Source organism: Odontesthes bonariensis, chromosome 20, assembly GCF_027942865.1.
Source record: "Odontesthes bonariensis isolate fOdoBon6 chromosome 20, fOdoBon6.hap1, whole genome shotgun sequence".
NCBI lineage: Eukaryota > Metazoa > Chordata > Actinopteri > Atheriniformes > Atherinopsidae > Odontesthes > Odontesthes bonariensis.
In genome coordinates this window covers 3926776-3939056 of record NC_134525.1, presented here as the reverse complement: position 1 = coordinate 3939056, position 12281 = coordinate 3926776, and the positions used below count along the sequence as shown (strand labels likewise).

The 12281-nt window shown below is 47.9% G+C and overlaps 1 protein-coding gene across 1 annotated transcript; it reads right to left on the bottom strand.

The window, feature by feature from the left end:
• Positions 1 to 1578: 1578 nt before the first annotated feature.
• LOC142370452 (GTPase IMAP family member 9-like) lies at positions 1579 to 11636 on the bottom strand. Its single transcript, XM_075453032.1, has 2 exons — positions 11417 to 11636; positions 1579 to 2278 (listed from the first exon to the last, which is right to left on the bottom strand). The coding sequence occupies exons 1-2, from the start codon at positions 11634 to 11636 to the stop codon at positions 1581 to 1583; spliced, it is 918 nt and encodes a 305-aa protein (XP_075309147.1). The 3' UTR covers positions 1579 to 1580.
• Between the last annotated feature and the right edge of the window lie 645 nt (positions 11637 to 12281).

Here is a 12281-nt window from a genome sequence, read left to right as displayed (position 1 = left end):
TTTCTAAATAACAAAATCACCTGCTAATCCTTTTTCATGTCAATGTTTTGTTAGCCAGTAGATGGCAGCAGTGGCTTTGATATTTCAATAATAAGGGTTTCCAAACAGAACTAACAAAAGCCACAGAAAGGTTTGATTCCCAGCTTGGACCTTTCTGTGTGGAGTTTGCATGTTCTCCCCGTGTAAGCGTGGGTTCTCTGGCTTCCTGGGAGTGAGTGTGAGTGTGACCCTGGACTGGCAACCAGATCTTTTTTTTGAGTGTGTAGATGATATTGTGAAAGACAATAATACATAAAACAATTAAATTTATGAGAGATCTTTTTTAAATAATGCTCTTAAGATTTAATTCAAAATATATTATAAATAAATACCCATAAAGTAAAGCATAACTGTGTTTATGTCAAAGTTCTCTAAACAAAACAGTTAATTGATTCATGATGTTCAACTGGTTTCTCTGATGAACAAGTGCAATGTTGTGTCTTATTGCAAATAAAGAAAATGAAGTAGGAGAGCTGAATATTCACTCACATTTATTTAGTTTAAAGGTAAAGAACAAGCAGGTAAATCAGACATGACTTTAATAATCACAGAATCATGAGTACAACAAAATAAACATGTTTCTCAGCTAAAACAACCAAATCAGTTTAATCCCACTGTGCTGTGTATATGTGCATGCAAGTGCGTTCATAAAATACTCTCTGTAGTTTATCATGCAATTTTTAAAAAATCTTATTTTATCTTATTGATCTTTAAAAGGTCTTTTAAATTGAAGGATTTTTAAATGCAATGCTAAGCACAAATCTTCTCCTTTAAGAAGGTTGGATGAAGCTCAGTAATGTGAGGTGGATAAATCACTATGGAGGAGACACTTCTGGTCGCTTCCTTCCCGGTGAAAGTTTGTGACGTCTGCCACAGCATTCGCTAACTTTTTAAAAAAAGGATCATTATTTAAATTGCTCAGAGCCAACGTATTAAAAAGGCTGCTAGCTTAGACATCACTTGCATCTACATATTATACACGTGTAGTTTTACAGTTACTCTTATTGCTGAATGGATGATAAAATTACAACATATGGGAAAAGAAAGACAGTTAGATCAAATCTAATTGCTTTTGTGACTTTGTCAGTTCAATTTAATAACAAGAAACATTAAAAGTAAATACTTTTCTATCACCATCATCATGTATTACTTTGTAAGGAATACATTCTATCAATAAGTCATTTTCTACACCACAAAGCTAAATCCTAACATATTGAATACCACGATTATAAAATACGAGAAACCGCCATGATTATTGGCTTCTTATCAAATTAACATTATATCTACCAGAACTAAACTATGTTTTATTATCAGCATATCACACTCTCAGTATAATAGAAACCACATATTTCCCCCATAACAATCAACAGCTCAAGGTTTCCTCAATTTTGACTAATAAATGATTTGAAGCAATGCTGTACTCCCCCTCTGTCTACACAGTGTGTTCTAACTTTGCCGAACCTCCTCTGTTTGCTTACAAAGGTAGCAAACAAAATCTTTCTAGGTCTTGATTATGAGTCTAGACAATCCACCATGGTCATTTATTCTCTTGCAAGAATCAAATGAAAAAGTAAGATGCGTTGGATCAGAGCCTTCATGAATTCTTCATCCATGTCACCTCGCCCCATTTTCTGAGCTAACTCTACCTCTTTATACATTGCATCTGTGTAATGTGTCCCCCCGTTTGCTGCCACCACGTTGTCGACCATCTCCAGAAGTTGCGTTACCTGTTTTCTGTCCTTGCTCATGTTGTCAAAGACTAGGAACCTTCCGCCACAACGTTGGATAACTCGTTGAAGCCCCGGGTCACCTTCACGTACATATTCCTGTATGGTCATGGCTCCAAGATCACCACCACGGGTAAACAGCACAATCATGAACTGGTTGGCTTTTGGACCAAACAGCTCCTGTAGTGCTTCCACAGAGTTCTTCTCTTCTTTGGTGAATCGGCCAATTTGGATCACCAGCAGGAAGACATGTGGACCAGGACAGGAGACTTTGACACATTTCACTATTTCTCTTTTTATGAAATCTTCCGTTTTGGAAGTGTCCGGGATCCCTGGCGTGTCAACCACACTAACTACTCTGTTACCCCAGAGAGCGACTCCTTTTTCACAGGCTTCTGTCACTGAACTTGCAGCGGGACTAGATTTGAATTTCGTTTCTCCAAGAATGGTGTTTCCAACTGCACTTTTGCCCACAGCAGTTTTTCCAATCATCACAATTCTCAAATCAAGACCTGCAAGACAATGGACAAACTCAGTTTAAATTCTCTTACAGTGTGACTTGGTTGTTGTATAAATACCTGACTGAATGTTAGTTCATTATTTTAAAATGCAAATGACTTGTACAGATGGGGGGAAAATCTTACCTTACTTAATTCAATGATAAAGAAGAGAAGAAGAGACTACATTTCCCATCATGCCTGTGTGTGGCAGAGGAAAAGCCGAAGGAGGTGAAGCAGCGGCAGCAGCAGCAGGAGCCCCAGCGAGGACTTCCCAGCCAGCCGGGGCAGAGCTGTTGTGTGTGTGTGAATGAAAAGGCAGTTTGAAGCCTTTTCCCGCTCTGCTGGCGCAACCGTGAGTCAGAGGGGCGCGAGCTCAGAGGGACATAAATAGAGCGAGCGGCTGGCGAAGACCCTGCCGCACGCGCGGGGGCGTGTCCCTTCGCGGGATGTAGCGTAATGTGCCTCCACTTCGTCTCGGCAAATCGCTACATTCCGCTCTGAATCTCTTTCTCTTTCTCTCTCCCCCGCTCTTTTTTTTCTCCTCTCCCCCCCCCCCCCCCCCCTCTCCTTTCTCTCCCTCTCCCTCTCCCTCCAAGCTCAAACAGCTGGTGTTTCTCAACGCTCTTTGAGTGGTTTAACACAGTCAGTTCTTCCTCTCGAGTGGTTGACATGTTTTTTATCCTTCAGAGTTTCATACTTTCATTAATAGCGCCGTATTGGATCACTGTATGGTGGCCCCCCCCCTTTTTTTGGTGATGAAGCTGCTTTGATACTGTTTCGTGTTGTGGTGGCTGTTGGTATTTCTAACTGTTGAACTGATCTGAAGTTGTTTTTGTGGAAGTGGTGCTATTTTGTGATCATTGAACTGGTTGTAATAAAACTTTTATTTATAAAGCATTGTCATGCAGCATTTTTACTCATCATAAGGGCTTAACAATGTCAATAATGAAACAAAACGTTATAAAATGAGGTTTAAGCTATTAATTAATTGATCATGTAAATATATATGGGACCGGTTAGGGTTAGGGTTAGGGTTAAGGCTGGGGATAGGGTTAGGGTTAGAGTTAGAGTTAGAGTTAGAGTTAGAGTTAGGGTTAGAGTTAGAGTTAGAGTTAGGGTTAGAGTTAGGGTTAGAGTTAGAGTTAGAGTTAGGGTTAGAGTTAGAGTTAGAGTTAGAGTTAGGGTTAGAGTTAGAGTTAGAGTTAGAGTTAGGGTTAGAGTTAGAGTTAGAGTTAGGGTTAGAGTTAGAGTTAGAGTTAGGGTTAGAGTTAGAGTTAGGGTTAGAGTTAGAGTTAGAGTTAGGGTTAGGGTTAGAGTTAGGGTTAGAGTTAGAGTTAGAGTTAGAGTTAGAGTTAGAGTTAGAGTTAGGGTTAGAGTTAGAGTTAGAGTTAGAGTTAGGGTTAGAGTTAGAGTTAGAGTTAGGGTTAGGGGCCTGCCAGGTGAGTGTTTAAACTTGTAGCACCCACAGTTGCAGATATGCAACAAGCTTTTTATGTATTTACATTATATTTCGATTTACATGACATTATTTGAAATTTGAAATTGACATACATTATTTCCATTCATGTGTCATTTTTTTACATTACATTTGATTTCCTGTGTTTCTTTCTCAATAAAAGGTCATTTAAAGGGGTTTGTGCGTGGAACCTACTTCGAATGGATACATATGAAGGACAAAGGAGTTTGAACTTGTTTTGACTGAAGGAATTCCTTTTATAGCAAAAATCCGTATTTCGTCTTAACTCCGCAAAAGAAGGCTATTCCTGTGTTTCTTTCTCCAAAAAGGTCATTTAAAGGGCTTTATGCGTGGAACCTACTTCGAATGGATACATATGAAGGACAAAGGAGTTTGAACTTGTTTTGACTGAAGGAATTCCTTTTATAGCAAAAATCCGTATTTCGTCTTAACTCCGCAAAAGAAGGCTATTCCTGTGTTTCTTTCTCCAAAAAGGTCATTTAAAGGGCTTTATGCGTGGAACCTACTTCGAATGGATACATATGAAGGACAAAGGAGTTTGAACTTGTTTTGACTGAAGGAATTCCTTTTATAGCAAAAATCCGTATTTCGTCTTAACTCCGCAAAAGAAGGCTATTCCTGTGTTTCTTTCTCCAAAAGGGTCATTTAAAGGGCTTTATGCGTGGAACCTACTTCGAAAGGATACATATGAAGGACAAAGGAGTTTGAACTACAGAAGAGACGTGTCTAAGTGTGCGTTTGTGTGTGTGCACGTGCGTATGCGTGTGTGTGTGTGTGTGTGTGTTTGTGCATGTGCATGTGTAAATGTGCACGTGCACACACATGTGACAGACTCCTCCCCCTGATACATAGACTCCTCCCCCTGATACAGAGACTCCTCCCCCTTATACATAGACTCCTCCCCCTGATACAGAGACTCCTCCCCCTAAGACAGAGACTCCACCCCTTGATACATAAACTCCTCCCCTAAGACAGAGACTCCTCCCCCTGATAGAGAGACTCCACCCCATGACAGAGACTCCTCCCCCTAAAACAGAGACTCCTCCCCCTAAGACAGAGACTCCACCCCTTGATACATAGACTCCACCCCCTAAAACAGAGACTCCTCCCCCTGATACAGAGACTCCTCCCCTAAGACAGAGACTCCTCCCCCTGATACAGAGACTCCTCCCCTAAAACAGAGACTCCTCCCCCTGATACAGAGACTCCTCCCCTTGATACAGAGACTCCTCCCCCTAAAACAGAGACTCCTCCCCCGATACATAGACTCCTCCCCCTGATACAGAGACTCCTCCCCCTAAGACAGAGACTCCACCCCTTGATACATAGACTCCTCCCCTAAGACAGAGACTCCTCCCCCTGATACAGAGACTCCTCCCCTAAGACAGAGACTCCACCCCTTGATACATAGACTCCTCCCCCTAAGACAGAGACTCCTCCCCCTTATACATAGACTCCTCCCCTAAGACAGAGACTCCTCCCCCTAAGACAGAGACTCCACCCCTTGATACATAGACTCCTCCTCCTGATACATAGACTCCTCCCCCTGATACAGAGACTCCTCCTCCTGATACATAGACTCCTCCCCCTTATACATAGACTCCTCCCCCTAAAACAGAGACTCCTCCCCCTTATACATAGACTCCTCCCCTGATACATAGACTCCTCCCCCTGATACAGAGACTCCTCCCCCTAAAACAGAGACTCCTCCCCTAGACAGAGACTCCTCCCCCTAAAACAGAGACTCCTCCCCTTGATACAGAGACTCCTCCCCCTAAAACAGAGACTCCTCCCCCGATACATAGACTCCTCCCCCGATACATAGACTCCTCCCCCTAAAACAGAGACTCCTCCCCCTGATACAGAGACTCCTCCCCTTGATACAGAGACTCCTCCCCCTAAAACAGAGACTCCTCCCCCTGGTACAGAGACCCCTCCCCCTAAAACAGAGACTCCTCCCCCTAAGACAGAGACTCCACCCCTTGATACATAGACTCCTCCTCCTGATACATAGACTCCTCCCCCTTATGCATAGACTCCTCCCCCTAAAACAGAGACTCCTCCCCCTGATACAGAGACTCCTCCCCCTGATACATAGACTCCTCCCCCTGATACAGAGACTCCTCCCCCTAAGACAGAGACTCCACCCCTTGATACATAGACTCCTCCCCTAAGACAGAGACTCCTCCCCCTAAAACAGAGACTCCTCCCCCTGATACAGAGACTCCTCCCCTAAGACAGAGACTCCTCCCCTAAGACAGAGACTCCTCCCCCTGATACAGAGACTCCTCCCCTAAAACAGAGACTCCTCCCCCTGATACAGAGACTCCTCCCCTTGATACAGAGACTCCTCCCCCTAAAACAGAGACTCCTCCCCTAAGACAGAGACTCCACCCCTTGATACATAGACTCCTCCTCCTAAAACAGAGACTCCTCCCCCTGATACATAGACTCCTCCCCCTAAGACAGAGACTCCACCCCTTGATACAGAGACTCCTCCCCCTTATACATAGACTCCTCCCCCTGATACAGAGACCCCTCCCCCTAAGACAGAGACTCCACCCCTTGATACATAGACTCCTCCCCCTAAGACAGAGACTCCTCCCCCTTATACATAGACTCCTCCCCCTGATACAGAGACCCCTCCCCCTAAGACAGAGACTCCACCCCTTGATACATAGACTCCTCCCCCTAAGACAGAGACTCCTCCCCCTTATACATAGACTCCTCCCCTAAGACAGAGACTCCTCCCCCTAACACAGAGACTCCTCCCCCTGATACAGAGACTCCTCCCCTTGATACAGAGACTCCTCCCCCTAAAACAGAGACTCCTCCCCTAGACAGAGACTCCTCCCCCTAAAACAGAGACTCCTCCCCTTGATACAGAGACTCCTCCCCCTAAAACAGAGACTCCTCCCCTAGACAGAGACTCCTCCCCCTAAAACAGAGACTCCTCCCCTTGATACAGAGACTCCTCCCCCTGATAGAGAGACTCCACCCCATGACAGAGACTCCTCCCCCTAAAACAGAGACTCCTCCCCCTAAGACAGAGACTCCACCCCTTGATACATACTCCCTAGGAAGAGACTCCTCCCCCTAAGACTCCTCCCCCAAGAAAGATACTCCACCCCTAAGACAGAGACTCCTCCCCCCTGATACAGAGACTCCTCCCCCTGACAAAGAGACTCCTCCCCCTAATACAGAGACTCCTCCCCCAAGACAGAGACTCCTCCCTCCCTAGGAAGAGACTCCTCCCCCTAAAACTCCTCCCCCAAGAAAGAGACTCCTCCCCAAAGACTCTTCCCCCTGACAAAGAGACTCCTCCCCTAAGACAGAGACTCCTCCCCCTAATACAGAGACTCCTCCCCTTGATACAGAGACTCCTCCTTCCTTAGGCATAGACTCCTCGTGTATGTGTGAACGTGCTAGTGCATGTGTGTGCACGTGGTAGTGCATGTGTGTTTTTGCACGTGCTTGTGCACGTGTGTGTGCACGTGCTAGTGCACGTGTGTGTGCACGTGCGTGTGCATGTTTGTGCACGTGCGTATGTGTGTGCTCGTGCATTTGTGTGTGTGCACGTGCTAGTGCACGTGTGTGTGTGCATGTGTGTGCACGTGGTAGTGCACGTGCGTGTGCATGTGTGTGCACGTGGTAGTGCACGTGCGTGTGCATGTGTGTGCACATGCTAGTGCACGTCTGTGCATGTGCGTGTGCACGTGTGTGTGTGCATGTGTGTGTGTGCACGTGCGCGTGTGTGTGCACGTGCTAGTGTACGTGTGTGTGCACGTGCTTGTGTATTTGTGTGTGTGCACGTGTGTGTGCACGTGTGTGCACATGTGTGTGCACGTGCGTGTGCATGTGTGTGTGTGCACGTGCCAGTGCGCGTGTGTTTGTGCAAGTGCGTATGTGTGTGCTAGTGCATTTGTGTGTGTGCACGTGCTAGTGCACGTGTGTGTGTGCGTGTGCATGTGTGTGTGCACGTGGTAGTGCACGTGCGTGTGCATGTTTTTGCACATGCTAGTGCACGTCTGTGCATGTGCGTGTGCACGTGTGTGTGTGCATGTGTGTGTGTGCACGTGCGCGTGTGTGTGCACGTGCTAGTGTACGTGTGTGTGTGCACGTGTGTGTGTGCACGTGCGTGTGCACGTGTGTGCACGTGTGCATGTGTGTGTGCACGTGCTAGTGCACGTGCGTGTGCATGTGTGTGCACGTGCGTGTGCATTTGTGTGGACGTGCTAGTGCACGTGCGTGTTCATGTGTGTGCGTGTGCATGTGTGTGCACGTGCTAGTGCACGTGTGTTTGTGTGCGTGCGTCTGTGTGTGCACGTGCTAGTGCACGTGTGTTTGTGCATGTGTGTGTACGTGCTAGTGCATTTGTGTGTGTGCACGTGCTAGTGCATGTGTGTTTGTGCACGTGCGTGTGCACGTGTGTGTGCACGTGCGTGCAAGTGCGTGTGCATGTGTGTAAGCACGTTCGTGTGCACGTGCGTGTGCATGTGTGTGGACGTGCTAGTGCACGTGCGTGTTCATGTGTGTGCGTGTGCATGTGTGTGTGCACGTGCTAGTGCATGTGTGTTTGTGTGCGTGTGTGTGTGTGCGCATGTGCATGTGTGTGCACGTGGTAGTGCACGAGCGTGTGCACGTCTGTATTGTGCGTGTGCATGTGTGTGTGTGTGTGCATTTGTGTGTGTGCACGTGCATGTGTGTGTGCACGTGCTAGTGCACGTGTGTTTGTGTGCGTGTGCATGTGTGTGTGTGTGCATGTGCATGTGTGTGCACGTGGTAGTGCACGAGCGTGTGCATGTGTGTGTGCACATGCTAGTGCACGTCTGTGCTTGTGCGTGTGCACGTGTGTGTGTGCATTTGTGTGTGTGCACATGCTAGTGTACGTGTGTGTGCACGTGTGTGTGCACGTGCGTGTGCATGTGTGTGTGTGCACGTGCCAGTGCACGTGTGTTTGTGCACGTGCGTATGTGTGTGCTAGTGCATTTGTGTGTGTGCACGTGCTAGTGCATGTGTGTGTGTGCACGTGCGCATGTGTGTGCACGTGCTAGTGTACGTGTGTGTGCACGTGCTTGTGCATTTGTGTGTGTGCACGTGCGTGTTCATGTGTGTGTGTGCACGTGCGTGTGCACGTGCGTGCAAGTGTGTGTGCATGTGTCTAAGCACGTTCGTGTGCACGTGCTAGTGCATGTGTGTGTGCACGTGCGTGTGCATGTTTGTGTGCGCACGTGCGTGTGCATGTGTGTGCACATGCGTGTGCATGTGTGTGCACGTGCGTGTGCATGTGTGTGGACGTGCTAGTGCACGTGCCTGTTCATTTGTGTGCGTGTGCATGTGTGTGTGCACGTGCTAGTGCACGTGTGTTTGTGTGCGTGTGCATGTGTGTGTGTGCATGTGCATGTGTGTGCACGTGGTAGTGCACGAGCGTGTGCATGTGTGTGTGCACATGCTAGTGCACGTCTGTGCTTGTGTGTGTGCACGTGTGCATGTGTGTGCATGTGTGTGTGTGCACGTGCACGTGTGTGTGCACGTGCTAGTGTACGTGTGTGTGTGCACGTGTGTGCGCGCGTGCGTGTGCATGTGTGTGTGCGTGTGCATGTGTGTGTGCACGTTCGTGTGTACGTGCTAGTGCATTTGTGTGTGTGCACGTGCTAGTGCATGTGTGTTTGTGCACGTGCGTGTGCACGTGCTAATGCATGTGTGTGTGCACGTGCGTGTGCACGTGCGTGTGCACGTGCGTGTGCATGTGTTTGGCCGTGCTAGTGCACGTGCGTGTTCATGTGTGTGCGTGTGCATGTGTGTGTGTGCACGTAATAGTGCACGTGCGTGTGCATGTGTGTGCACGTGCGTGTGCATGTGTGTGGACGTGCTAGTGCACGTGCGTGTTCATGTGTGTGCGTGTGCATGTGTGTGTGCACGTGCGTGTGCACGTGTGTGCACGTGCGTGCAAGTGCTAATGCATGTGTGTAAGCACGTTCGTGTGCACGTGCTAATGCATGTGTGTGTGCACGTGCGTGTGCATGTGTGTGTACGTGCTAGTGCACGTGCGTGTTCATGTGTGTGCGTGTGCATGTTTGTGTGTGTGTGCACGTGGTAGTGCACGAGCGTGTGCATATGTGTGTGCACATGCTAGTGCACGTCTGTGCTTGTGCGTGTGCATGTGTGTGTGCGTGTGCATGTGTGTGTGTGCACGTGCTAGTGCACGTGCGTGTGCATGTGTGTGCACGTGCGTGTGCATGTGTGTGGACGTGCTTGTGCACGTGCGTGTTCATGTGTGTGCGTGTGCATGTGTGTGTGCACGTGCGTGTGCACGTGTGTGCACGTGCGTGCAAGTGCTAATGCATGTGTGTAAGCACGTTCGTGTGCACGTGCTAATGCATGTGTGTGTGCACGTGCGTGTGCATGTGTGTGTACGTGCTAGTGCACGTGTGTTTGTGCACGTGCGTGTGTGTGTACGTGCTAGTGCATTTGTTTGTGTGCACGTGCGTGTGCACGTGTGTGTGCACGTGCGTGCAAGTGCGTGTGCATGTGTGTTTGTGCACGTGCGTGTGCACGTGTGTGTGCACGTGCGTGCAATTGCGTGTGCATGTGTGTGGACGTGCTAGTGCACGTGCGTGTTCATGTGTGTGCGTGTGCATGTGTGTGTGCACGTGCTAGTGCACGTGTGTTTGTGTGCGTGTGCATGTGCATGTGTGTGCACGTGGTAGTGCACGAGCGTGTGCATGTGTGTGTGCACATGCTAGTGCACGTCTGTGCGTGTGCACGTGTGTGTGTGTGTGTGTGCATGTGTGTGTGTGTGCACGTGCGCGTGTGTGTGCACGTGCTAGTGTACGTGTGTGTGTGTGCACGTGCGTGTGCACGTGTGTGCGCGCGTGCGTGTGCATGTGTGTGTGCACGTGCGTGTGCATGTGTGTGCACGTGCTAGTTCATGTTTGTGTGCACGTACGTGTGCATGTGTGTTTGAACGTGCACGTGTTTTTGTGCACGTGCTAGTGCATTTGTGTTTGTGCACGTGCATATGTGTGCACGTGTGTGTGCATGTGCGTGTGCACGTGCGTGTGCAAATATCTGTAAATGTGCATAATTATTTTCTAATGCCAAAAAAATGTGACAAAGACAATTATATTACTCGTGAAATGTTTATTTACGAAATATTTATTTTTTAAAAATTGAAACTTGATCAAATTAGGCTTCATCAAAGCAACAACACACTCATATAAACCAGACAGGTTACAAAATCAAATATTATGCAAAGGAAACTCAGAACGCATAAATTCAGCACAGAGAACTGCCAATGCAATGAAGCTGCACTGCCCATGAACTATAAATGATAAAAGTAACATTTCAGTAATCAGCATTGAAACGTGCTATTGTAAATATTTTTGCCTACTTCCAATTAGTGAGATACATGTGCCTGTCGGGGCGCGCAGGTTTCTTTAATCCTCGGTGGCACTGAGGACAGGGCCACTCGCAAGTCCTGTTCAACCGAGAGCCGCGACCTCCTGTTGTTCTTCATGTGAACTAGAGAGGAGAACGCCAACTCACACAGGCAGGTAGTGGGGAAAAGAAGCAGTTGCTCAATGGCGTGGTTGGACAAGCTCCGATGCAGAAGCCAACCAAAACTGATCCAGAGGGAGCTCACTACATTTGAGTTTCAGTGTGGGGTCCACACGGAGCTCTGCGCACTCCTCTCTCTCTCTCTTTCATAGTGAGCTTTTCTGTTGAGGATTCCTGGTTGAATGGGTCTCGGATCCAGTCATAGTCCTCGATGTCAGCCACACGTGGAAAATAGCGCTCAAACCTGTCTTTTAAGGTCTTAAGGTGTTCGGCACATACAGCGCGCTCCATAGCTGCCTGTGGCGCAGCTGATGCCAGCGGGAACATCTCCATGGAGCCCTGTCCCAAAGAATCATTTTGCCCATAAACCCCTCACAGAATCTTGTCTGTGGATGATAAAATATTTTCATTCCTGCCCTGAAGCTTGACGTTCAACTCGTTCAGACGTCCAAATATGTCCGCAAGGTGAGCCAGCCTGGCGCACCGCCTCTCATCCGCGAGCTTGTCCTTATGTGGGACAGCGTGAACATTCAAAAAGCTCTTCCCGAAGTTCATAAAGACGGGATAGGACTTTCCCCCGTGACAGCCAGCGCACCTCTGTGTGGAGGATCAGGCTTTGGTGGTCGGCTCCCATCTCGGCGCACAGCTGGGAGAAGAGGCGAGATTTCAGTGTAATTCACCCGCCTCTGCACAGCCTGATTCAGCACCTCGGTCAACTCCGGGGGCATGGTTTTTGCAACTAATGCCTCTCGGTGCAAAATGCAGTGGTTTGTCACAATATGTGGATTTTGTGCTTTCACCTGAGCAATAAATCCTTTCACTCTCCCCGTCATGCCTGCCGCACCATCTGCGCAAAGACTGACGCACACATTCCAGCTCAGATTGTTCTCTTCTAAATACTTATCGGTAACCCTGAATATTTCTTCTCCCGTTGTATGGCTTTCCATTTCTTTCCAGAAAAAAAAAGTCTCTTTGATA